Consider the following 23,681-nt stretch of genomic DNA (forward strand, 5'->3'; position numbering starts at 1 on the left):
AAAAGGTAGTCATTAATTAGAGAAGTTAATATTACGACGGATGCGATGCTATATAAAAAAAAATTAAAAAAGTTAATCAAAAGAAAATCAATTTAATATGTATAATGTGTGTAGCGCCAATAGATATGCTGTACTTGACTTTTGATTTTCTTTTGGACTTGAGGACTGTATTCTGTTAAATTAAAAGATGTTTATTTTTTGAGATACCAGTTGGCATGTGTATTCTGAATTAGCAATCTTACAGTTTTATATGATGGTGGGGTCAGGGAACAATATTTTTATCCAATAGCAACCGCACACGTTCCTAGCGTGATAGCGTCACACACAGCTCGATTATAATTGGTCGCGAAAATTTATACAATAATACCAATATAATAATACTAATGACAAAATACAGATACGATAATTTCACGGATCGAGATCCTCAGCATTGCAGATGCGTGAACAATGTCTAATGTACAAACTAATAAAACTGAAAAAAAAGATCTTCCGAGAACTAACTTAGGCTAATATAAAAGTTAAAGACAGGTTTGTGTAAGTGAGAGAGATTTAAAGTGAGTGATATATGTATACTGAGCTAAATGATCAAGATGAAAAAATAAATTAATTGAGAGACCAATCAATTGAATTGGATCACTGAGCTAGTGATCTAAATGGGCTAGTGAGCTAGATGAGTGATATATATCTTTAGAGTAAAATGATATATAATCTATGATTATACTAATCTGTGCTCAACAGGATTATGTTGTAATATGTTGGCCTAAAGGTCTAGATACCAGGCCATAAACTCAAAAAAAAAAAAATGTTGTAATATGTTGTACATACACAAAAAACGCGATAAATATACGTTTTGGTAAATTTTGTTAGCAAACTAGTGAATTTTGTATAATGAAGTAATTAAAAATAAAAAAAATCAAGATGTCGCTGGAAATACCTTTAATGAGCACCGACGAGGTGAAATAAAAACTCTAATTCAGTTTGGCGTTTAAAAAGTGTTCGTGTAACATTTTTATATTAATATTTGATTTCTTTAGGTGATTGACCTGGATCCAGAACAATTACCTTCCGGCGATGAGGTGCTCAGTATTTTACAACAAGAACGCTCACAACTCAATGTTTGGATTAATGTTGCAGTGAGTTAACCTAACCTCGATATTATTCTATTATGGGAAAATAATCATAGCAGACGAAAAAAATTAAAACTTTATACCAATCACAACGTTGCAAATACATGAACTAATATAAAATGCAAGAAAATCTTTAATTAAAAAAGGTTTTTGAACTGTAAATGGTCATTTAACAATTAGTTGAGTAAATATGTTTACAAAGAACTTTCACAAATTACTTTACCTTAAACTTATAATGTCAGTTTTAAATATAAACATTAACTGCAATTTTTCGAGTACAAAAAAAAACCACAGTAAAATACTTATCTGTTTCTTTACTTTTAGCAAGATGTAGACAATTCTAACTTCTTTTAGACTTACATCAAAATATGTTAAATATACAATCATAAAATAATTTCACACTTATGATACATAATTCGGAGTACACATTTTCATTATTTTTATTGCCTACAATTATCGTAATGGGGGTCTTAGATATTATGAAGCAAACGCTGCCAACATGCTGACATGTGTGTCAGCAGTGTAAATGTCACAAAAAATTTGAAAGTATGACTACGTCATGGGAATAGGCAGCTTTGTGGTATCTTATGGGTAGACAATGCACCCTATGAATATATGAATAAATATGCAAATTCATAAAACATTGTGGTTATCATATTAATAATTTTATTACACAATATAATTTCTTCGATATGTATTTGTATACATACATCAGGTGGAATTTGATATGATCTAATGTAGAATTTGTTGTGGTTGAAATTAATAAAATAAATAATAAAAAGGAATTTGTACAATTTGGGTTTCGGGACATTCATATTTATTATTAACCTGTTATATAATAAGAAACAGTTGCTCTGCATCTTAAGTGTGACTGACTTTATGCTCCAGTTAAAAGTTTTCAACTTTTTATGTTTAGCTCGCATATTACAAACAAAAGAAAATCGATGACTTCCTCAAGATCTTGGAAGCATCACGTACAGATGCCAACATTGACTATCGGGATTTCGAAAGAGATCAGATGCGGGCTCTCGACATGTTGGCCGCATACTATGTGCAAGAAGCTAACAAAGAGAAGTCAAAAGATAAGAAAAAAGAACTATTTACAAAGGCAACATTATTGTACACTATGGCGGATAAAATTATTATGTATGATCAGGCAAGTGAAAAATAATGCATCAGTTAATCATTGCTAATTGTCGCTTTATTTTCTAATAATCTGAAATGTTCCAGAACCATCTTCTTGGTAGAGCATATTTCTGCTTATTGGAAGGTGACAAAATGGAACAGGCTGATGCTCAGTTCAACTTTGTCCTAAATCAATCCCCAAATAATGTGCCTTCATTGCTCGGTAAAGCTTGCATAGCTTTCAATCGTAAAGATTACAGAGGGGCACTAGCTTTTTATAAGAAAGCACTTAGAACAAATCCAGACAGCCCAGCCGCTTTGAGACTGGGTATGGGACATTGTTTTATGAAGCTGAATAATCAGGAGAAAGCCAGGTATCTATATCGTAATAATTATGGCTTGTCTGCAAATTCTGATTTTGGATACTGGAGGTCCTGGTCCATTACTGCTATTAAGAAACTGTTTCAGTTTGAATAGCAGAGTAACTTAATCCTTTGCACTTGAGATTTCGAAGTATTTGTTTATGTGTAACTTGTGATCCCATTCATGTCAAATATGTTAATTCACCAGCTTGGGCTTATAGAAATATTTGCATATCAATAGAAAACTGTGAATAAGCTTTAAACAAAAGTTTCAAATCCAATCATTTTCATTAAAAGTTAAAGAAATACCAAAGTGAAAAACAGAAAAAGTCCCTCGCTATGGCATTTTGCAATGAGTATTTGGACATATAACCCAAGCAGGCGGTATGTCGTAAACTTATGTTGTGTCATGACATATCAACGCCCAATGCCGCATGATAAGCGGTCATGCCACCCCAACCTGACATATATGGTATAAGAGGAAAAAGAAGTGTAATTTTGATCAAAAGTCATACAGTATATCTGTTGTAGTGTTTACTGGAGCCCATATCTTAAGACATGAGATTGAAATCTCTATTATATTGTATGAACAAAACTAGGGGTACTACATTGCATACAAAAAAAAAGAAGTACACACACACATATATATATATAGTTTTAAAGCATTGTAGAAATGGTGACCTCTTGTAAAGCGCACCACCACCCCAAATGATGACCACGACCACTCTGTCAAGAGTGCAAGAGACTAAGAAGAAGAAATAATAAATATATTTATTGCAGGATGGCCTTTGAAAGAGCTTTACAATTAGATCCACAATGTGTAGGTGCTTTAGTGGGACTTTCCATTTTAAAATTAAATCTGCAGGAGAGTGAATCAAACAAAATAGCAGTTATTATGTTGTCTAAAGCCTATGCTATTGACCCAAAAAATCCTATGGTTCTAAACCATTTGGCCAATCATTTTTTTTTCAAAAAGGTGGGTTGTTTGCTGTTTGCAATAAACTATTTGTATAAGTAGTCTGTTTTCCAAGAACAAGATACTTTTGGAGTAGACGTGCTTCAGCACAACATCAAAACTACATTACTACATAATAATTTGAGTCTTCTTATCCCAATACTACTAATTGAAAAGCATCCAACGTACATATTAAATAGATGAATTTCCTTAATAAATTAAGATGTCTGATGTGGCTGAACCCTTTCCCTATTATCGGTAACTATAGTCACCGACTGCAAAGCACCACGTATATGGTGTATGGCTAATGTTTTTTTTTTATTGCATAGATGGGTGGACGCGCTCACAGTCCACCTGGTGTTAAGTGGTTATTGGAGCCCATAGATATCTACAACGCAAATATCTTTAGATATGAGTTCTGAGGTCTCAGTATAGTTGCAGTTAGTGCTAATTTTCAACACGGAGCTCCGTTTCCCACAAAGCACTTGGCAGTGGGGCCTGTCGTAGCGAAAGGGTTTACAATTATTAAAGTTAGAATTCAAATGATAAAAAAAGCACCTGCATTCTTTTTGCATAATAATGAAAATTGTAGGACTACAACAAAGTGCAGCATTTAGCTTTACATGCCTTTCACAATACTGAAAACGAAGCCATGAGAGCTGAGAGCTGCCACCACTTGGCGAGAGCCTTCCACGCGCAAGGAGACTGCGATAAGGCCTTCCAGTATTATTATCAAGCCACACAGTTTGCGCCTCCTAATTTTGTACTTCCCCATTATGGACTAGGACAAATGTATATTTACAGGGGGGACACGGAAAATGTGAGTATTGATCAATTAATAATAAAAAATAATAAAAAATATTTGGATCGACAATGAATATAAGTAATTATAGTTTAAAAGCCATATAAAAATACGCATAAAAAGTCAAACAAAAAATTCAATTAATCATTTTTGGCACTGTTGATCCTGGTAAGATTATTAAGACAAACTAATAAAATTATTGTATTGTCATCGGTCCTTAATACTTGTGCAAAATATCAAGTTAATTACATCCTTTGAAGTTAGTGAAAATTACGTTGAAAGTGCCCATTCCATAGGTGAATTAGATACAAGTCAAGCTATAAATGCGTGTCAGTAAAAGTTTAGTCTTTGATTTTTTCTCTTGTAATTTAGGCAGCACAATGCTTTGAAAAAATACTCAAAGCTCAGCCTGGTAACTACGAGACAATGAAGATATTGGGTTCGTTGTACGCCAATTCGCCGTCGCAATCAAAACGTGACATCGCTCGGCAACACTTGAAGAAGGTCACGGAACAGTTTCCAGACGACGTGGAGGCTTGGATAGAGTTGGCTCAAATATTGGAGCAAAATGATTTACAGGTAACAAATTCGTGTGTGACTAAGGGACTTGAGTTGAATTCGTCATTTACGCTGTTGATTTCCATGGGCTCCAGTAACCACTTAACGTCAGATTGACAGTGAGCTCGTCCACCCATCTAAGCAATAAAAGAAGACAATCGGGTTTCAACAAGCTCCAGTAACACGTTTTGTGAAACTACCCTTTTAGGGTCAAGGTCAACATAATAAGAAAGCCCTTATAACCTATTTATGATGTGTACATGAACGGCAGCATTGCTCATTATAGCGTTATAATGGAATCCAAGTTTTCTCTGTGTTATAATTACAGATCGTTGTAAAAAGTTTCTGTCTATCACTTAATATAAATAAGAAGTTTCATAATATGATGAGCAAAGTCTATTTATCTGGTCTCTGGAGTGCAGATAGAAAAATAAAAATGCATAGCACCTGGTGCTTTAATTAAAATTTAATACAAGATCACTGGAAAATTCAATAGATATCGGATGCTATTGATCTATATTTGTCTGTTTTTTTTGACATAAAATTAAATTATTTTCAGGGTTCCCTAAACGCTTACAGTACTGCTATGAAAATTTTAAAGGAGAAAGTAAACGCTGACATACCAGCCGAAATATTGAACAATGTGGCAGCCCTACATTACAGATTAGGAAATTTGAACGAAGCGAAAAAATATCTTGAAGAAGCTCTTGAAAGGTATGTTTAAGTTCTTTTTAAATCAACTATAAAACAAGTTGCCTGCCAAACAGCATAATTTAAATTGTCGCAACATTAGTACATTACCGTAACTGTCTAACAGCTCTAGTGAGATCTCATAAAAGTTGTTTTAGGTAGAACAAATCAGTTATTAGTAATCAGATTAAAAGTTTAAATAATTTGCAGTTTGTGTTATCTTGGAATGCCTAAGAGTTCATTAGAATTATCAATGAAATCAAATTAATTTTAATGAGTTTTAATAATAATCTGTGGAATGTCGCAGTATTCTACAAAGCATCTAAATCAAAAAGTATTACAATTTAGATCTTAACCAAATCGAAGTTCCTACATTTACTATTTTCGAGAAGTATTACTGAATAATTCATTTACAATTGTAAATTGCAAAATATGAAGTGAGAATTTAATATATAAATATGGTAAAATTAAATGCATGATGTAATAATTGACTAACTATTTAGTTAGCTAGCTATGAACTTTGCTTGGCTCATCATAAATTTTGGCCTCAAATGACGTCACACGTGCTGAATTGCAATCAGCCCTTTCTTGTAGCGAACCTGTGACAATATAAAAATAACCAGCACGCTTCCTTAAACTTATATGAAATTTCTTACTTTAGTAATCTTAGTTACATGGAAATGTCTTGATTTGTAAATGCTCATATAAGTAGAGATACAAATGTCTAACCTAATCTAACACAATCTAATATTAAAGTCTAAGACATAACAAGATTAATATTATTTTTTTATTTTTAGGGAGAAATCTGATGCAGAGGCATTAGACGCACAATACTACAATTCAATAGCGGTGACGACAATGTACAACCTGGCGAGGTTGAACGAAGCTTTGTGCATGTACAACAAAGCTGAGAAACTTTATAAAGACATACTGAAGGAGCATCCAAACTATATTGATTGTTATTTAAGGTAATATGAGTTTATTTTAAATATGGGTAAAAATTAGATATAAGATAAGAATTTTTGAATTAATATTAGATGTAATCAGCACGCTTACAAAGTAGAATTGAGCCAAGAACTAAATATTGCATAAATCTATATAAGAGATAGTTCAAAATCCTTCCTTTCCTTGCCTTCAAAATCTTATTATTATTATCTTATACCTTTAAACGAGCAATTCTTGTATATATATAATCTGAATCTCGGAAACGGCTCCAATGATTTTCATAAAATTTAGTATACAGGGGATTTCGGGAGCGATAAATCAATCTAGCTACAATTTATTTTCAGAAAATGTTGTTTTATTCGTGTTTTCAATAATCAACTCTTCCAGACATCTATTGGCGAATAATAATACTATTTTTCTTAATTGAGGGCAACTAACCGCTTTAAACACACAAAAATATGGCGTTATCAAAAAAAAAAATCATCATCTAGTTACATATTATGAATAGATTGTCATATAAAAAACAATTTAACTAGTACAATTTATAGTTGAATGTGGCTTCCATATATCTTTCTGGTGTCTTTATATCATCTGAATGTTTACATTTTAATACAACACTTGGGGTAGCAAGGGGGCGTGTAAATAGCCCTCCTGCGGCGGGAGCATATAAAGCGGGGTTGTAGAAAGGCGTGTAAATAGCCGTCCTAAGCGTATGTGACAAATGTTTGTCACTTATAATTAGCGGAGCGGTAAAACTATATAGCGGTAAATAAAAGCTAGTAATCAAACTAAAGATATAAATTAAATACACATAAGCGAGCGGGCGGGCGAATGATTACACGGAAGCAGCAATAAAAGCTCACGTAGCTTTTCGTAAGCACAAGCACTACATGCACAACGGTACATGTGCCGCCATCTAGGCAGCTAGCGGTGAAGCGTTATCGATCGGGAGCTAACACCACGCTTTGGATTAAATTACGCTCGCGGTAATTAGTAACTGACAAACCCCAAAGGTGGCGCCATCCCGATAATGCACTACGCATCCTATACTACATCCGCGCGCAACCAACACTAATAATACTCACACTTATAACAAATAATATTCATACAAAATTTTAAGTATGTTCGTGACACTCTCATCACAGAATATAATACAGATAATATTTTATAGTAGTTTTTTTATGTTTGAGAGATCACTGGTGGCCCGGAGGTCTTTCCAGTTTTACCAGGGCAGGTGGGATTTTATAGTCTATAAATAGTAGATTACAGTCTACAAAATAGTGCCAAATTTATTTTTATAAAAGCTTAAAATTAACAGGTTAGGATGTATGGCTCGCGATAAAGGTCAGATATATGAAGCTTCAGATTGGTTCAAAGAAGCTCTGAAAGTGAACACAGAACATCCTGACACCTGGTCGTTGTTGGGAAATCTCCATTTGGCTCAACAAGAGTGGGGTCCTGGACAAAAGAAGTTTGAAAGGATTTTACAGAACTCTTCAACTTCCAATGATGCTTATTCCCTCATTGCTCTTGGTGAGTACGATAAATTATAGAAGAATATATGGTAAATTGAACCAGAGTTTTAATAGTTTATGTTGGCGTAAAATCCCCTACAACGTCATCAATATGAATAACTGAAATATTTCCAATTTTTTTTTTAAATTAAATGTATCTATTTACTATAATGAGTTGCTTGTTTCGCTTGTAACTGCAACTTTTATAACTTATTTCTAAATACATTTTAAGTATATGTAAAAAGAATGACACTATTTATTATGTATTATTGAAACACACCTATTGAAATTTTTGTTCTAATCAGGAAACGTGTGGCTTCAAACTCTTCACCAGCCATGTCGTGAGAAGGACAGGGAAAAGAGACATCAAGAACGCGCCCTAACGATGTACAAGCAAGTTTTGAAAACCGATCCAAAGAACATCTGGGCTGCAAACGGAATCGGTTGTGTGTTGGCTCATAAGGTAAATAAAAAATAAAAATATATTTCTGTGTCTGATTGTACTACCCTTATTGACAGTATTGTTTAACGTTTGTTTCTATTATAAAGAATAGAACAGAAATATTTCTGAACTTTGATTTTATTTTATTTTACACATTTGTTATCAATTCAGCTTTTTTTTTCATTTACTTTATTTACTTTTTTCGCATTCCAGGGCTGTATAAACGAAGCACGCGACATATTCGCACAAGTGCGCGAAGCGACGGCGGACTTTCCCGATGTATGGATGAATATTGCACATATTTACGTTGAACAAAAACAGTACATTAACGCCATACAGATGGTAAGTTGTTGTAAATAATTACTAGAGGATGACCAAGCTTTGCTCGGCATATTTTTTTTGTTTTTGATAAATTGTGTTTTTTAGAAATTATATTTAAATACGAATTACATATTGATATTATATTATTTATTATTTTCTTTGAATAAAAAAAAAGATTATGTTTAAGTTGATTATCGATAAAATTGATTATTGAAAAAACGAATAAAACAACATGTTTCTGAAAATAAATTGTAGCTAGATCGATTTATCGCCCCCGAAATCCCTGTATACTAAATTTTATAAAAATCGTTAGAGCCGTTTCCGAGATTCATATTATATACATATTGAAGAATATACATATATTTATATACAAGAATTGCTCGTTTAAAAATTTAAGGTTATTTAATTTTGTTAAATTTTTATGATTTCGATTGTTGGTTTAACTGCACATCTGTGGGGAACTATTATGTTAAAACAGCTATAGAGATGACCCAACTAATTTGAGTCAAAGAAACGTTAAGCGAGATGTACATGTTTGTCGCGCAGTACGAGAACTGCATCCGCAAGTTCCGCATGCAGCACGACGTGGAGTGGCTGACGTGGGTGGCGCGCGCGCAGGGGCTGGCGGGGCGGGCGCGGTGCGCGCGGGGGGCGCTGCTGCGGGCGCGCCGCGTGGCGCCGCACGACCCCGCGCTGCAGTACAACACGGCGCTCACGCTGCGCCGCCGCGCCGCCGCCGTGCTCAAGGACGACCGCGCCGACCTCGCGCTCGTGCTGCGCGCCGTGCACGAGCTGCAGGTCTCGCACAGGTACGCACGCAACCAGATCTCACTCATATTAGTAGCAACGGCATGCAAATACAGAGGGGGCGAGGTCTACGAAGGGACATCTTTTCTCAGGATGGCAAACTATTGCATAAGCAGTGTGCTTAGTGTGAGTTTTTTAACGTTTTGAAGTCGTAGTGGCCTAAAGGATAAGACGTCCGATGCATACGTATATAGCGATGCAACGGTGTTCGAATCGTAATCATAAATACGTACTTAACAATTGTTCACGATTGACTTCCACGGTGAAGGAATAACATCGTGTAATAAAAATCAAAACCCGCAAAATTATAATTTGCGTAATTACTGGTGGTAGGACCTCTTGTGAGTCCGCACGGGTAGGTACCACCGCCCCGCCTATTTCTGCCGTGAAGCAGTAATGCGTTTCGGTTTGAAGGGTGGGGCAGCCGGTGTAACTGTACTTGAGACCTTAGAACTTATATCTCAAGGTGTGTGGCGCATTTACGTTGTAGATGTCTATGGGTTCCAGTAACTACTTAACACCAGGTGGGATGTGAGCTCGTTCACACATCTAGACAATAAAAAAAAAGTTATCGATAGCGTACAAGTTAACTGAAGTTTGTATGCAGTTGGAACAGCGCCCCTAACGGCAAACGTAAGCAAACGTTCCAACTCCATACAAATCTTTTTTTTTTTCGGGCCGGTGGCCGAACCTCCTACGAGGTCCCCGCGCCTAAGGGGCGCGCGGGGTATGTGGGACTTGACAATCTGTAAGGTGTTGGGAGCAGACCGCGGGCCCAAGGAATTTTAGGGCCCTACCCACAAAACGACTCACCTGCACTCTTACACCCGACGTCCGGTCTCCGTCCGGGGTCAAAACCCGGTCAGAGTAGCGGGGTTCCCGCGGTCAACACTACCACCAGACACGCGGCGCCACCCCGAGGACGGGTCGTCGAGGCGATGGTCGACGACCAACGACGTCGGTCTCCGCGGTACGGCGGCCCTACCAGGCCGCCCGGGCGGTGCCGCTGGTGTTCCGGGATACCCCGCTGGGCCAGAACCAGCCTGCCGGGTCGAAACGCGATACACCGTCGACCGGGTTGCTCTTCCACAGTATGTTCGATGACGACAGCCACGACGAAAATGCGGACTGCATCGCAGTCCGCAGAAGCCGACGCGCTGTCTCGTCCTCCTGGTGCCAGTGCGCTAGAGTGACGGTAGCATGCGGCGCAGCCTCAACGCCCTTAGGTCGCGCCGTGACCATCACCGGGAAGAGACTGCCTCCTCATAGGGGCCGGAGCTGGACAAACGCCCTCCTCCGACCCCCGGCTCGGTGGCGGCACGGCGCCGAGAGGGAAGAAGAGCTCTCCCTCTCCCGTTCCGCCGCCTCCTTCTGCGAGATGGTGGACTCGCAGAAGTCGAGTATCGCCTACCAGGACTCGTCCCTGCCGAGCATCGTAGCCACGACGGTCGGAAGCGACAAGTCCGGTCCTATTTTTGCAACGAGGACGCGGCGCTGCAGTACGCGAGCGTGTGCTCCGCCGTGTCCTCGTTGCAGCCACTGCAGTGGTGGCACTTCGGCGTCGGCTCCCTCCAGGCGACGAGGTGCAGGTAGCGACCGAAACAGCCATGTCCCGTGAGCACCTGCGTCGCTCAAGGTGAGACGTCCTCGGTCGCGATTCACCTCGATCGCCTCGACGGTCCGTCGCCCGTAGGCGGGTCCGCCAGGCGGCGAGACCACGTCTCGAGCACGGCACGCCGAGATTGGAGCTTCCGCGCGGCTCCCCCTGGAGCGGAAATCGCATCGATGTTTTGATATCTTTTCTTACTATACAATTGTCAAGATGAACCTGAAAATGAAAATTTATCTTTGTCAGATACTTCGAACGGCTATCATCTGAGGGCGCGGCAGAAGGGGGTGCGGGCGCGGCGGGGGGCGGCCCGTGGGGTGGGGCGGCGGCGGAAGCGCGCACGTGCGCGGACCTACTGTCGCAGGCGCAGTGGCACGTCGCACGTGCGCGCCGGCAACACCACGAGGAGCTGTCGCTGCGGGACAAACAACGGGAACAGCGAGAGGCTTTCCGCAGGCAACAGGTGCGTGTATTGTGTCGCAAAAGGAAGGGAAAACAATTCATTCCCTCCCTCACAAGTTTCACTTCTATCTTAGTCAAAAGTTGATCGTCATTACCAATGTAACTTGGTTACCTATAAACACATTTATCTCAATCTTGTTCGTTCAATTTGAAAACCAGTTATATTTTCCAAAATTACATTTGATTAATATATAATATTATATTGTACAGTATATTATATGTAAACTTATATCTATATGTAACTATATGTAACTATGTAACTATATGTGAACGTATATCTATTTATTGTCCGTATTTATTTTCTTTAATAATGTATTCTTAATAGTACACCACAACATACCTGCTGGATCTTTATCTTTTCCAGAATTTCTGTTAATTAAACGGTTGTCTGGAAGTCTGTTTTCTAATGTTAATTGTGTTTTGGTGTGCTGTAAAGTATGTTCTCTCTCTCTAAGATAGACATTCCTATATAATTAATACTTTACTCATGTGGCATATTTTCCATAACAGATAACCTACAAATGTGTCCACAGTTCGTCTGACTACCCTCACTTAATTATCCCTACATTGACTATTCGATACGTCGTCTTGAATGTAAGCATATTGATAAACCTATAAAAAACCAAATATGTTGTTTCGTTCGTCCAGGAAGAGGAGCGGCGGATCCGGGAAGAACAACAACAGAAGAGCACCGTCGAGATGCTCCAGAAGCGACAGGAGTACAAGGAGAAGACGAAGAACGCGCTGCTGTTCACCGAGATGCCGGAGAGCAAGCCCCGGGGCGGGGGGAGGGGGAGGAGGAGAGACGAGTACATATCGGACTCGCCCGGCAGCGGGAGCGATCGTCCGCCTGAAGAAAAGTAACCGTTGTTTCATTAATTCAACTTTATCCTACCTAAGCTGATAGCCTTGAGAGGCTATTTCAGCGGAACCACGTATCAACTGGTGGTAGGACCTCTTGTGAGTCTGCACGGGTAGGTTCCACCACCTTACCTACTTCTGCCGTGAAGCAGTAATGCGTTTCGGTTTGAAGGGTGGGGCAGCCGTTGTAACTATACTTGAGACCTTAGAACTTATATTTCAAGGTGGGTGGCGCATTCACGTTGTAGATGTCTATGGACTCCGGTAACCATTTAACATCAGGTGAGCCGCGAACACGTCCACCCATCTAAGCATCAAGCTGATGCTCGCAGCTAAGTTACTAGTAATGCTGAAAGGAGTCATGCCGCTCGATTTATTTATCGACAGTTAACTTTTAAAGGTCTCACCGATTGTAACTTAATTATAATTGTTACCCAAGAGCTGAGACAATATAGATAAAAAAGTAAAAGAAAAAAGATTGTCGATGGTTGCGTTCAAACCCTTTGCCCTATTACGGCGTGTCAATAATTTAGGATTCATTGACCTCGCGTGACTTATGATTTATTTGTAACAGACGCGAGGCAAAACAGAAGAAGCGTAAACGCGAAGGCGGCGAAGGGAAGAAAGGCAAGTCTAGGAAGCGCAGGGAGCAGCGCGGCTCCGGCAGCGACAGCGACCCGCCCAGGAAGAAGGGCAGGAAACGGGTAAACTCACATCACTATTTCGACTGGCTGCAGCAGGTAGCAGCGGACTTTTGGCGGGAACGCGACGAGTGAAGCTGTGTGATTTGTTTTATTTTGTCTATTTGGTGTTTTATTCAGGTTTAAATGTGTAATAATGGTGGTTTATTAACTGTTTAATATCTGTGAAAGTGCACAAATGTGAGATAATGAAACAAAGCCGCTGGACGTAACTTCTCGGGATCCTCCAAAGTCCACTGAAAACATCTTAGTAAATGACCACCATTTTACTGAGATTATATTTCATCCCTTATCATCTCATTTCATTTAATTTCATCCCAATTGATTAATGTCTCAAATTAATCATCTTCATTCCATTTCATTTCACTCCATATTATCATTTTTCATAAAAATAAGAATATAAATTAAAATAAGACATGACTTAAAAGTCTTAGTTATCAGGTCATAAAATGTGTTAAAAAAAAGTTCAGTAGTAGCGCTCGCGACTGCCGAGTCGAGGGTCGTGGGTTCGATTCCCACATCAGGCTAAAATTTGTGTGATTTTTTCTTACCTGCTCTAATAACCTCGGGATACTAGATTCTCCGGTCAAGTAAATGAGCTCTCGGGGCTCTTAATCTCTAGCAAGAGCTTCACAGAATCTATTACCGGAACAGAAACGCGACCCTCTGAGAATATCCGGCGAGAAACTCAGTGGGCTTTGTGTGATGAACAAATTTTATTATTATACTTGTGGTCCCCCGGTAGTCGAAGTTCAACCATAATTAATTTAAATTATAAGTTTGTACACTATTATGATTCTATTGTCAAAGACTATTATACTTCTAGAATTTAGACAAATATTCTCAATTTGATCACAGACTTTAAGCAATAAGAAAAGTTTGACAATAAACAAATAGCATGCACGCGTGTCTGTGTCAAATACATGGTAGTGTGTGTAATGTTATTTTTTTGTTGATTTAATGTATTATTTATGCATAATTTAAAAAATATTAGCATTCTTCATCTCTTCACTATATTCTCTGTATGTATGGGAAATTTCATACTCCTCTGCCCACTCAATTTTCGTAAAAAGGGGTACAAAGTTTTTGCTTTACATATTAATATATAGATATAGGCATATGAACATATATAATATGGAAATTTGAATATACCAATTAGCAAAGTCTTCTTCCTTATAATTTTTAGCTCCGGCACGGTTTGTGCAATTAATTAGCCAGCGTCAAGTAATAAGATTTTTATGATTCACCGTTTTAATTATTTACAGTTGATGAATAATAAAAAACAAAGGAAACTTAATCAATTAGTATGAAATTAAATGAAATGAGATGATATGGATGAAATATACTCTCAGTAAAATAGTGGGAATTTACTGAGACATTTTTCAGTGGACTTTTTGGAGGATCCCGAGAAGTTACGTTCAGTGGCTTTATTTCATTTTCCCATATTTGTGCACTTTCACAGATACTAAACAGTTAATAAACCATTACCACCGTTATTACACATTTGAACCTGAAGAAACACTAAATAACCACCATTTTACTGAGGTTTCATCCCATATTATCACATCTCATTTCTCTGTTGTTTTCTCTTCTCATTTCTCTTCTCTGTTGATTAATTTGGGTTTCGTTCGTTCTTTCGTTTTTTATTATCCATAAACTGTAAGTAATTAAAACGTTGAATAAAAATCTTATTACTTGACGCTGGCTAATGCATAAACCTTGCCAGAGTCAAAAAATAAATAAGAAGAAGATCTACATATGTAATTTTAATAAATTAAACGAAGAGAGAGACAATCGTTTTTTATCTTTGCAGAACATAACAACAGTTAATAAACCACCGTTATTACACATTTAAACCTGAAAAAAAGACAAAATAGACAAAATTAAAGAAATCACACAACTTCACTCCTCGGATTCCACCAAAAAGTCCATTAGTCAAGTCCACTAACAATCCTTTCCTTGCATTGATGTTCCTCTCAATTCGTTGTTCATCTTTTCGATCAGGGTGAAAAGGGCATCGGTCGCCGGGAACGCGCCAAAGCGAAAGCTGCAGAAGAGAAGCTCAGCGCGAAGCAACGCGCCAAGATCGTCTCCAAGGAGACCATATCCACCTCGGAATCCGACTCGGATAACTCGAGGAAGTCGCGTAGCCGCAGTCGAAGTCGCAGCAAGAGCGGCAGCGGGAGTCCGCCCGCCACCAAGGGAAGGAAGAGAATCATGTCGGCCTCCGATAGCGATAGGTAATACAGATAAAGCTCATCCCTTTTTTTGTTATTACTTAGATAGGTGGACGAGCTCACAGCCCACCTGGTATTAAGTGGTTACTGGAGCCCATGGACATCTGCAACGTAAATTCGCCATTCACCTTGAGATATAAGTTCTAAGGTCTAGTTACAACGGCTGCCTCACCCTTCAAACCGAAACGTATTACTGATTCACGGCAGAAATAAGCAGGGTGGTGGTATCTACCCGCGCGGACTCACAAGAGGTTCTACCACCAGTAATTACGTAAATTATAATTTTGCGAGTTTGATTTTTATTATACAATGTTATTCCTTCACCATGGAAATCAATCGTGAACATTTGTTAAGTACGTATTTCATTAGAGTAATTGGTATCCGCCTGCGGGATTCGAACACCGTTGCATCGCTAGATACGAATGCACCGGACGTCTTATCCTTTAGGCCACGACGACTTCTTTCCACTCAATTTAGTGAATTTACTGTTACAAAAACAACAAGTCCAAACAAATACACTGTTTATACTTAACACATCGGATGTGAACGGTCGAAGGATCAGTTGAACGGTCGGTTCGTTCTTTTGTCGACTATTTTATATGTTTAAGAGAACGGTCGGTTCGTTTCTTGTCGTCTTTTTGTGTGTCTTTTAAGAAGTCAAAAAATGTACTGCGTGCCGCTAGTCACGTCCGCCCTCGTTCCACTTCTTTTTAAATTTTTGTCAAGTCTGTCTTAGTCTGTGTCTATGTCTAGTCGTTGTAGTTCTAATATCCTGTCAAAGAGGTTGCACGCCACGACAGGATGGCTTTCCAGTAAGGCGACGAAAGCCTTTAAGAGTAAAGTTTTTAAATGCTTACAGATCCAGATCAAAGTCGAAGAGTCGTTCCAAGTCCAAGTCTCGCAGCCGCTCTCGGTCCGGTTCCGGGAAGAGCCGCTCCAGGTCCAAGAGCCGATCCAAGTCTAAATCTCGTTCCAGGTGTGTATACGCTCGCAATAATCTAACAGTAGCTGTTACAACCTTAATATATCGACGCTTGAAAGGCAAACGTGACTAAGCGACAATAACTGCTTTGTACATAAATGATAGGCAATAACCATATTCGATGCGCAAAAAAAAAATTCTAGGTCTATTAAAATCATTTCAATCCTACAGCTAGATTCGTTAAAAAAGATTTTTTTTCAACTTTAAATTAGTCTACTGTAAAGTTCACGCATTGTCGCTTAGTCACGTTTGCCTTTCAAGCGTCGATATATATTTCTACTGTCAGTAACTCCTCCTAAACAGCTAGACCAATTTGAATGATTTTTTTTGTATTCATTCACAGGACAACTTCTGTCAGGTCCGCTAGTTAAATATATAATTTCCATTCGATATTCAACAGGTCAAAGAGCAGATCTCGTTCGAGGTCGAAGAGCGCTTCCCGGTCAAAGAGTCGATCCAGATCCAAGAGTCGATCCCGATCCAAGAGTCGATCCCGATCCAAGAGTCGATCCAGATCTAAGAGTCGATCCCGATCCAAGAGTCGATCCAGATCTAAGAGTCGATCCCGATCCAAGAGTCGATCCAGATCTAAAAGTCGTTCCAGGTCTAAGAGTCCTTCTAGATCACGATCCAGGTAAGAAAATTAAATGGAAAACCAATTTTTCTGTGGATCGTCAAGTTCATAGTCTGGTCGGAATCAGTATATTTAAAATGTTTAACAATCGAAGCCTGAATGTTCCTGATGTCTTGTACGATTCTCCAATATCCATAACAAAGAACAAAATCCCAGCTTGGAGATATTGTAAGCGCTATGTTTATTATTATTTATTTGTACGGATCTCAATTAAGTGGTTTTTTTTTATTGCTTAGATGGGTGGACGACCTCACAGCCCACCTGGTGTTAAGTGGTTACTGGAGCCCATAGACATCTACGACGTAAATGCGCCACCCACCTTGAGATATAAGTTCTAAGGTCTCAAGTATAGTTACAACGGCTGCCCCACCCTTCAAACCGAAATGCATTACTGCTTCACGGCAGAAATAGGCAGGGTGGTGGTACCTACCCGCGCGGACTCACAAGAGGTCCTACCACCTGAATAAATGTATATAAAATACAAAATTCTTCTTCAGGTCAAAGAGCAAATCTCGATCCCGTTCTCGTTCGAAGAGCGGTTCCCGGAGCGGATCCGGGTCACGAGCGTCGCGCTCGCGGTCTCGCTCCGGGTCAAGGTCGCGTTCCGGGTCAAGGAACTCGAGACCCGACACGCCCGTCTCAAGGAAATCCGTATCGGCTAGCGATGACGAAAATTAGTTTACTTTGTTGTAATTATATTATGTTGACCTTATTGACAACACTTTTGAACGTCACTTCCTTGAATGGTATGGCAACCCCAAGGGAAATCTTATCTAATAATATCCAGCATTAAAAATTGTTGTGTAAGAATAGTTTGAACTATGTACTGTGAACGTTTTGTTTTTATTATTGGACTCCTAATGGAAAACTAACATAATTACTTGACTACTTAATAAAGGACAATGCCCAAAAGTGGGCCAACTTTATGTCAAAACTATTTGTACTTGAAAAACTATGCCTTATTTTTTCACGTTGTTTAGTTTATGTATCAACATTTCTTTCAACCTGGCATTGTTTTCCAAAAAAATAAATTACTTATTTGATAACATCCCAAAACTATCCATGCCATAGTTTTTAAATTCGCCAATAAGCAAAGGGCTTAGCCCATACAGCCTTATAGCAAACCTATATGCTGTCAAACGAAAGAGTTGTTTGTGACTTGAACAACAAATTTAAAAAAAATAGCTAATGCTTATAATTCACAGGCTTCTTAGTTTATTTTTGTTCAATTCAATATGTATATATTGTAATAATAATTATTACTTAAAACCATGAATTATTTAATATTTTTAGATATTAATGATTCCATTAATAAAAATATCAATAGCCTACCATTATTCTATTCTTATTATATAATATGATCAGAGAGATTTGGCAGCTACCCTAGTGAAGCGTCACTTGAATTTTTATTTTAATGTTTTAATAGTTTATTGTGTAATTTGTATTATTTGTATTTGTAATATTGTGTATAAAAGATCTGCGTAAACTTATGCTCAGTCAATGTGGTATTCGTCGAGTTGACGTCAAAACTCCCAAAAAGCAATAAAAAGAGATACACCGGCTTTTTATTGACATAAAAAATATATAACTTCGACAGACTAGGCTGTATAGGCTACGCTCTTTGCCTGCTTATTGGTGAATTTAAAAACAACAACAACAACAATATCGTTGCCGGCTTCCGGATTTTCATTTCATTTTATTATTATTATGAGGATATAATAATAATAAAATGTACGTAAGGGCTTATTTCTACCAACATTAACCATAATTAACTTATTTAATACTGTAAATAATTATGAGAGCGATTATTGATTTCGAAGAAAACAATTAACATCTTAATTTTAGCTGCAGAAAAAAAACAGATTTCTCTTAAACCTGGGTGAGAATATAAAAATCGTTTTCTAAATATGAAACGATATTTCTTTGTCTATCAAATTAAGTTAAAACCATCATGACATGACAACTTTTTTTAGGGGCCCAAACGCCCATAGAAAATGGGCATTGTCCTTTGATAGCCTTACGAAATAAAGCAATTCGACATGGCGTATATAGGTCATTAACTTAATTATATTATCCTATTCAATTCAATTATGCTAAATCTAGAATTTGCGTGAACACTAAGAACTTTCATGTCTTGTTTATAATCTTTAAAATTATTTACATAAACTTTCCGTATTTATAACTTTGTAATATTCATATAAATTACTCATTCGTTTTGTTTATTTATGAGAAAAAAAAGCGTTGTTTTTCTAAACCTAATTTTGGTTCACTTTGTATACTCCCTTGTGTCAGTGGCGTTCAATAGTTGAAGTCTATAAAAATGTCTTGATTTTTATATTAAATATTTTAGAATTTCGATTTCAGCATTATTTTATTGACTGCGGACACCCGCTGTTGTATTGAATGTGGTCAAAGATTCGAGAAGTATCTTATTTATGAGTATTTCAGTGTTGCCAACTATGTAGATACTTTGACGTCTTGCAAATCTGTTTTACGAGCAGTTCTCGGGTGAATTTTTATTTTAGTTTTCACACAATCTGATATTAGGAGTATCCATGTGAATGTTTGCCTTACAGAGAACATCTATGTTATTTTTTGGCATAACTATTTAATTATACACATACTCATAATTTATTTAAATATGAAATAAAACAGACTATGTATAGGCACATAATTGTTTTTCTGATACAGCTTAGTCTAGCTTTTATCGTATCTATATGTTGTTAAAATTTCAAAAGATTAAAAACACATTTTCAGGTTCATCTTGAAAATTGTATAGTAAAAAGATATCAAAACATCAGTTTCTTTTTCCTTATAAACTACTGATGAAGATAATTAGTAATAACAGTTAAATGGATTTAAAAAAAGTGACATATAATATTGTGAGTGCTGTATGCATTCACAATATTATATGTCACATTAAACGGCCAATGGAATCAAAATATTTTATATAGCATTGGAAAATATTTGTGATTTGGAGACGTTTTTAATAAATAGAACAGATATTGTATCGTTTTTGTTTTGAGTTACATCCATCCCATTACCTTTCAAGTTGTGTAAGTTTGTGTTAATATGAACATTGCTTAATTATATTTATTACTTACCTCACAGTTTCTTTTTATTCTGTTAACTAAATGTATTTATAAGTATGGATGTCCAACATTTGCTGTTACATGGCTACCTACATGATTCGTACGTATTATGTGACAGATATGTTAGTCCCTTTAACTATTCGCCATTATATATTTCATCACTGATATTTAAGAACACATATTAATAAGTAGGTACATCATGTTATTAAGTTAATTCGTTATTTGGAGACTCCTCCATCAGTTTCTGTAAATCCGAAAACCTTTATGAAAAGCTCATCTTTAACAGATTATGATATAATTTACTCATGTACGTACACAATACATATAATATGTTAAAAAAACATGCGCCAACCTCGTATTTCTGTTCAATTTATACTCTCAATATCTTTAATCATAAGTATGTGTTATGACTGCATTATTAATATAATTTTTTTTCAATTTTAGATAGTGACAAAATTGATAGTTTTGAAGAATAAAATATCGAGACAAATATTGGTATTTTTATTTATAATTAACTATTCTGGCAACACTCACGTCGGCGATTGAACTTTTAGGAGGGAACGAGAGTGAAGTTATGTGAAATTATTATATAACTCAATATCTATAATAATGGTAGCACTTACTGACCATTTAGAATCCGTAAAAGTTACAAGAGTTGGAGAAAATTAAACAATGTCGCTGGACGTCGGTTGGCAAGCAGCTGTTTCTGCCCCTGACATTGCTGACGCCCATGGGTAACGGTAACCACGCACCATCAAGTGAGTCGTATGCTTGTCTACCTACAAGGACAATAAAAAAGTCGCTTTTCGATTTCTTTCGACAAGTACATTTAAATTAGAGCATTTTTTATTGCCTTTTTAGGACGAGCATGTACATCGACAAGCAAACACACCTGACGGCCTGACGGTGAATTCTCTTTGCCCATGGAACTCCAGATAAAATAACTTTTCGTTCTACTCATTCAATTTTTATACATCAAAGTAATACTGAATACAATAGTTCATTAAAACTGGCTTAAACTCCACTATAAATGACACTTCAAGAATTTGTTTGCCATAGTGAAAAACAAGTTTCCTTGATTGTTATAGATTAAAAATATGGTAGATGGTGCTTAAGTATTTCCCAAAAACGTCAAATATTAATTTAGGTAATTTATTATTAAAAATAAAACGAAGGTTCTTATAAACATTGTATATTCGATTTAGATATAAGTATGATACATTAACTCTTGACTTATAGAATAAAGGGGATGGCCCATTTTCGGCCCAAAGCGGACAATAGATTATAGAAAAAATACTTAGTGCATTAATTTTGTCATAAATAAATATGCATTTACTTTCTTGCAAATAAGCGCCACTATAGTTTACAATAAGTAGTTTAAAAAAAGTAACTCTATTGAAAAAACAAGGATTTTTATTTTTGCGGGAAAAATATTGCCAGCTTCAAATCCTTTTACGTATGAAGTAAATATTTTGAGTATATAAATAAAACATATAAATAAATCATTTTAAGTATTATCATTAATCAAACGATTTTAATGGATTTTATGCACATAAAATAACATCGAAGACATACCCATTGGACTTTAACTTGTAACTATACTTGAGACCTAAGAACTTATATCTCAAGGTGGGTGGCGCATTTACGTTGTAGATGTATGTGGGCTCGAGTAACCACTTAGCAACACCAGGGTGGCTGTGAGCTCGCCCACCCATCTAAGCAATAAAAAAAACTTTACTAGTATTGTTATTTAAATATGTACAACTAAAACAAAAACATAAAAAATAATGTGTACTCGTAAAAAAAAGATTAAGATATAAATCAATTATCGGTTATTTAAAAAAATAATCGATATATGAATTTCATGTAATTATTTTTCTTTATACTGACAACACTGAATTTAATCTCACTGACTGACACTTCGCTTGCTGCTTGTGGTGTTGTGCTTGCGTACAAAATGGATGTGTTCTGATTTTTCTTCGATTTATTTTACTTTTATCAATAACGTTTCATACTACGACTAAAAAACATTGTGTGAATTGTGGTTTTACCCTGACCGAGATTTAAAACCGTGTATATGCTCTCCTTTGCTATTTTTAGATGATACTAATTGTGTATGAAGATGAAGAAAATATAGATATTTAAAGAATTAAGTGTGTTTTTATACCCTATTGGATAAAAATACATTAGGAACATCTTAAACATTAAGAAAAGAAAAGTTCTTGAAGTATCTCACAATCCGACACTTATTTATATAGAAAATTAACCTCAAAACGAGTTTTTATTTTTATTATATTTTTTATAATAGTGGCGTCAATTTCAATATATTTTTTAGATATCCAATACATTTAAGAATTTGAATCAGTACATTTTTATAGTAATAATTGATGTCCATCTTGGGCCTAGCACACTATGGAGAGTGGGCAATCCCCTTTCTGATTGAGATTCACATTTATTCACATATCTTTAGGAGCATATTTACAACCTCTACATTGGAAATTAAACTAAAGAGAAAAGATTTCACTTTTAATATAAATGGACCAAAAATGCAGTATTATTATAATAATTTTGTAAATTCGATTAGTGTTATATGTTTGTCGTAAAGACTAGGATAACCAGCACAAAATGTGGGACAGCTTCATGATAGCAACATAAAAACATTAAGAAGATAGAGATATTAAGAGAGAAGTCGAATTTTGCATTTCTATTTCTTATCGTCTTCTTTCATTATCAAACGTGAAAACTAGCGTTAATGTCAGATATTTGAAAATATTTTTCTGATTAATTTCATTAATGTTACAAGGTAATAAGGACTTAGGCAACTTTTGTGCTGAAGTGAATTTTTCCTTAAAGAGAACATCTACGTATCTCAGAATACAACTTGTTCTATTCATCTATATATATATTGTATTATCAATATTTATAAGTCCAAATCTACACCTATCGAACAGTGACAAAATTTTAATGAAGTATAGTCCCCGGCACGTAACTTGGCAAGAGTCGCTAGATGCGCAGAAGTCGTTTTTTAGGTCTCCTTGGTTGTCAAGCGGGACGCGGGGAAAGAGGTAGCACCATTCCGAGCGCGCGATTGGTGAGTCAGTCGACCCTCCCCTCCCGCACCGCGTCCACGTTCCGTTCGCTCCCTATTTTTCCCCCTATTTTCTCTCGCTATTTTATTTTTAACACCTAATACACTTCACGAATTCCTCTCTTTTCTTTAACTTTCTTCTAAACACACAGGCTTAAAAATAAATTATGGCAAATAAAAAATTTTATAAAATTAAATTAAATTATATGCGGGCAATAAAAGTGACAATTTTTTTGTTGCAATGTGCACTATGCGCGACATTACCCCCCCCACACCAAAACCTTGCCAACTTACGTGCCGCTTACTATATGTTAGTTGACTTTTTTACATATTCATTCAGTTAAGCACATTAAAATTTTAAAATACA

The 23,681-nt window shown here is 36.8% G+C and overlaps 1 protein-coding gene across 1 annotated transcript; it reads left to right on the plus strand.

The window, feature by feature from the left end:
* The first annotated feature begins 774 nt into the window (after positions 1–774).
* On the plus strand, positions 775–20,144 carry Ctr9 (RNA polymerase-associated protein Ctr9). Its single transcript, XM_028185136.2, has 20 exons — positions 775–954; positions 1,035–1,133; positions 2,044–2,283; positions 2,358–2,626; positions 3,395–3,590; positions 4,162–4,389; positions 4,744–4,950; positions 5,489–5,643; positions 6,417–6,587; positions 7,883–8,097; positions 8,384–8,541; positions 8,734–8,862; positions 9,388–9,650; positions 11,504–11,720; positions 12,368–12,579; positions 13,155–13,284; positions 15,286–15,521; positions 16,378–16,494; positions 16,901–17,134; positions 17,632–20,144. Exons 1-20 carry the CDS (start codon positions 919–921, stop codon positions 17,810–17,812), a joined length of 3,693 nt encoding a protein of 1,230 aa, XP_028040937.2. The 5' UTR covers positions 775–918; the 3' UTR covers positions 17,813–20,144.
* The last annotated feature ends 3,537 nt before the right edge of the window (positions 20,145–23,681 follow it).

The sequence above is a fragment of the Bombyx mandarina genome, chromosome 23 (assembly GCF_030267445.1).
Source record: "Bombyx mandarina strain Sakado chromosome 23, ASM3026744v2".
NCBI lineage: Eukaryota > Metazoa > Arthropoda > Insecta > Lepidoptera > Bombycidae > Bombyx > Bombyx mandarina.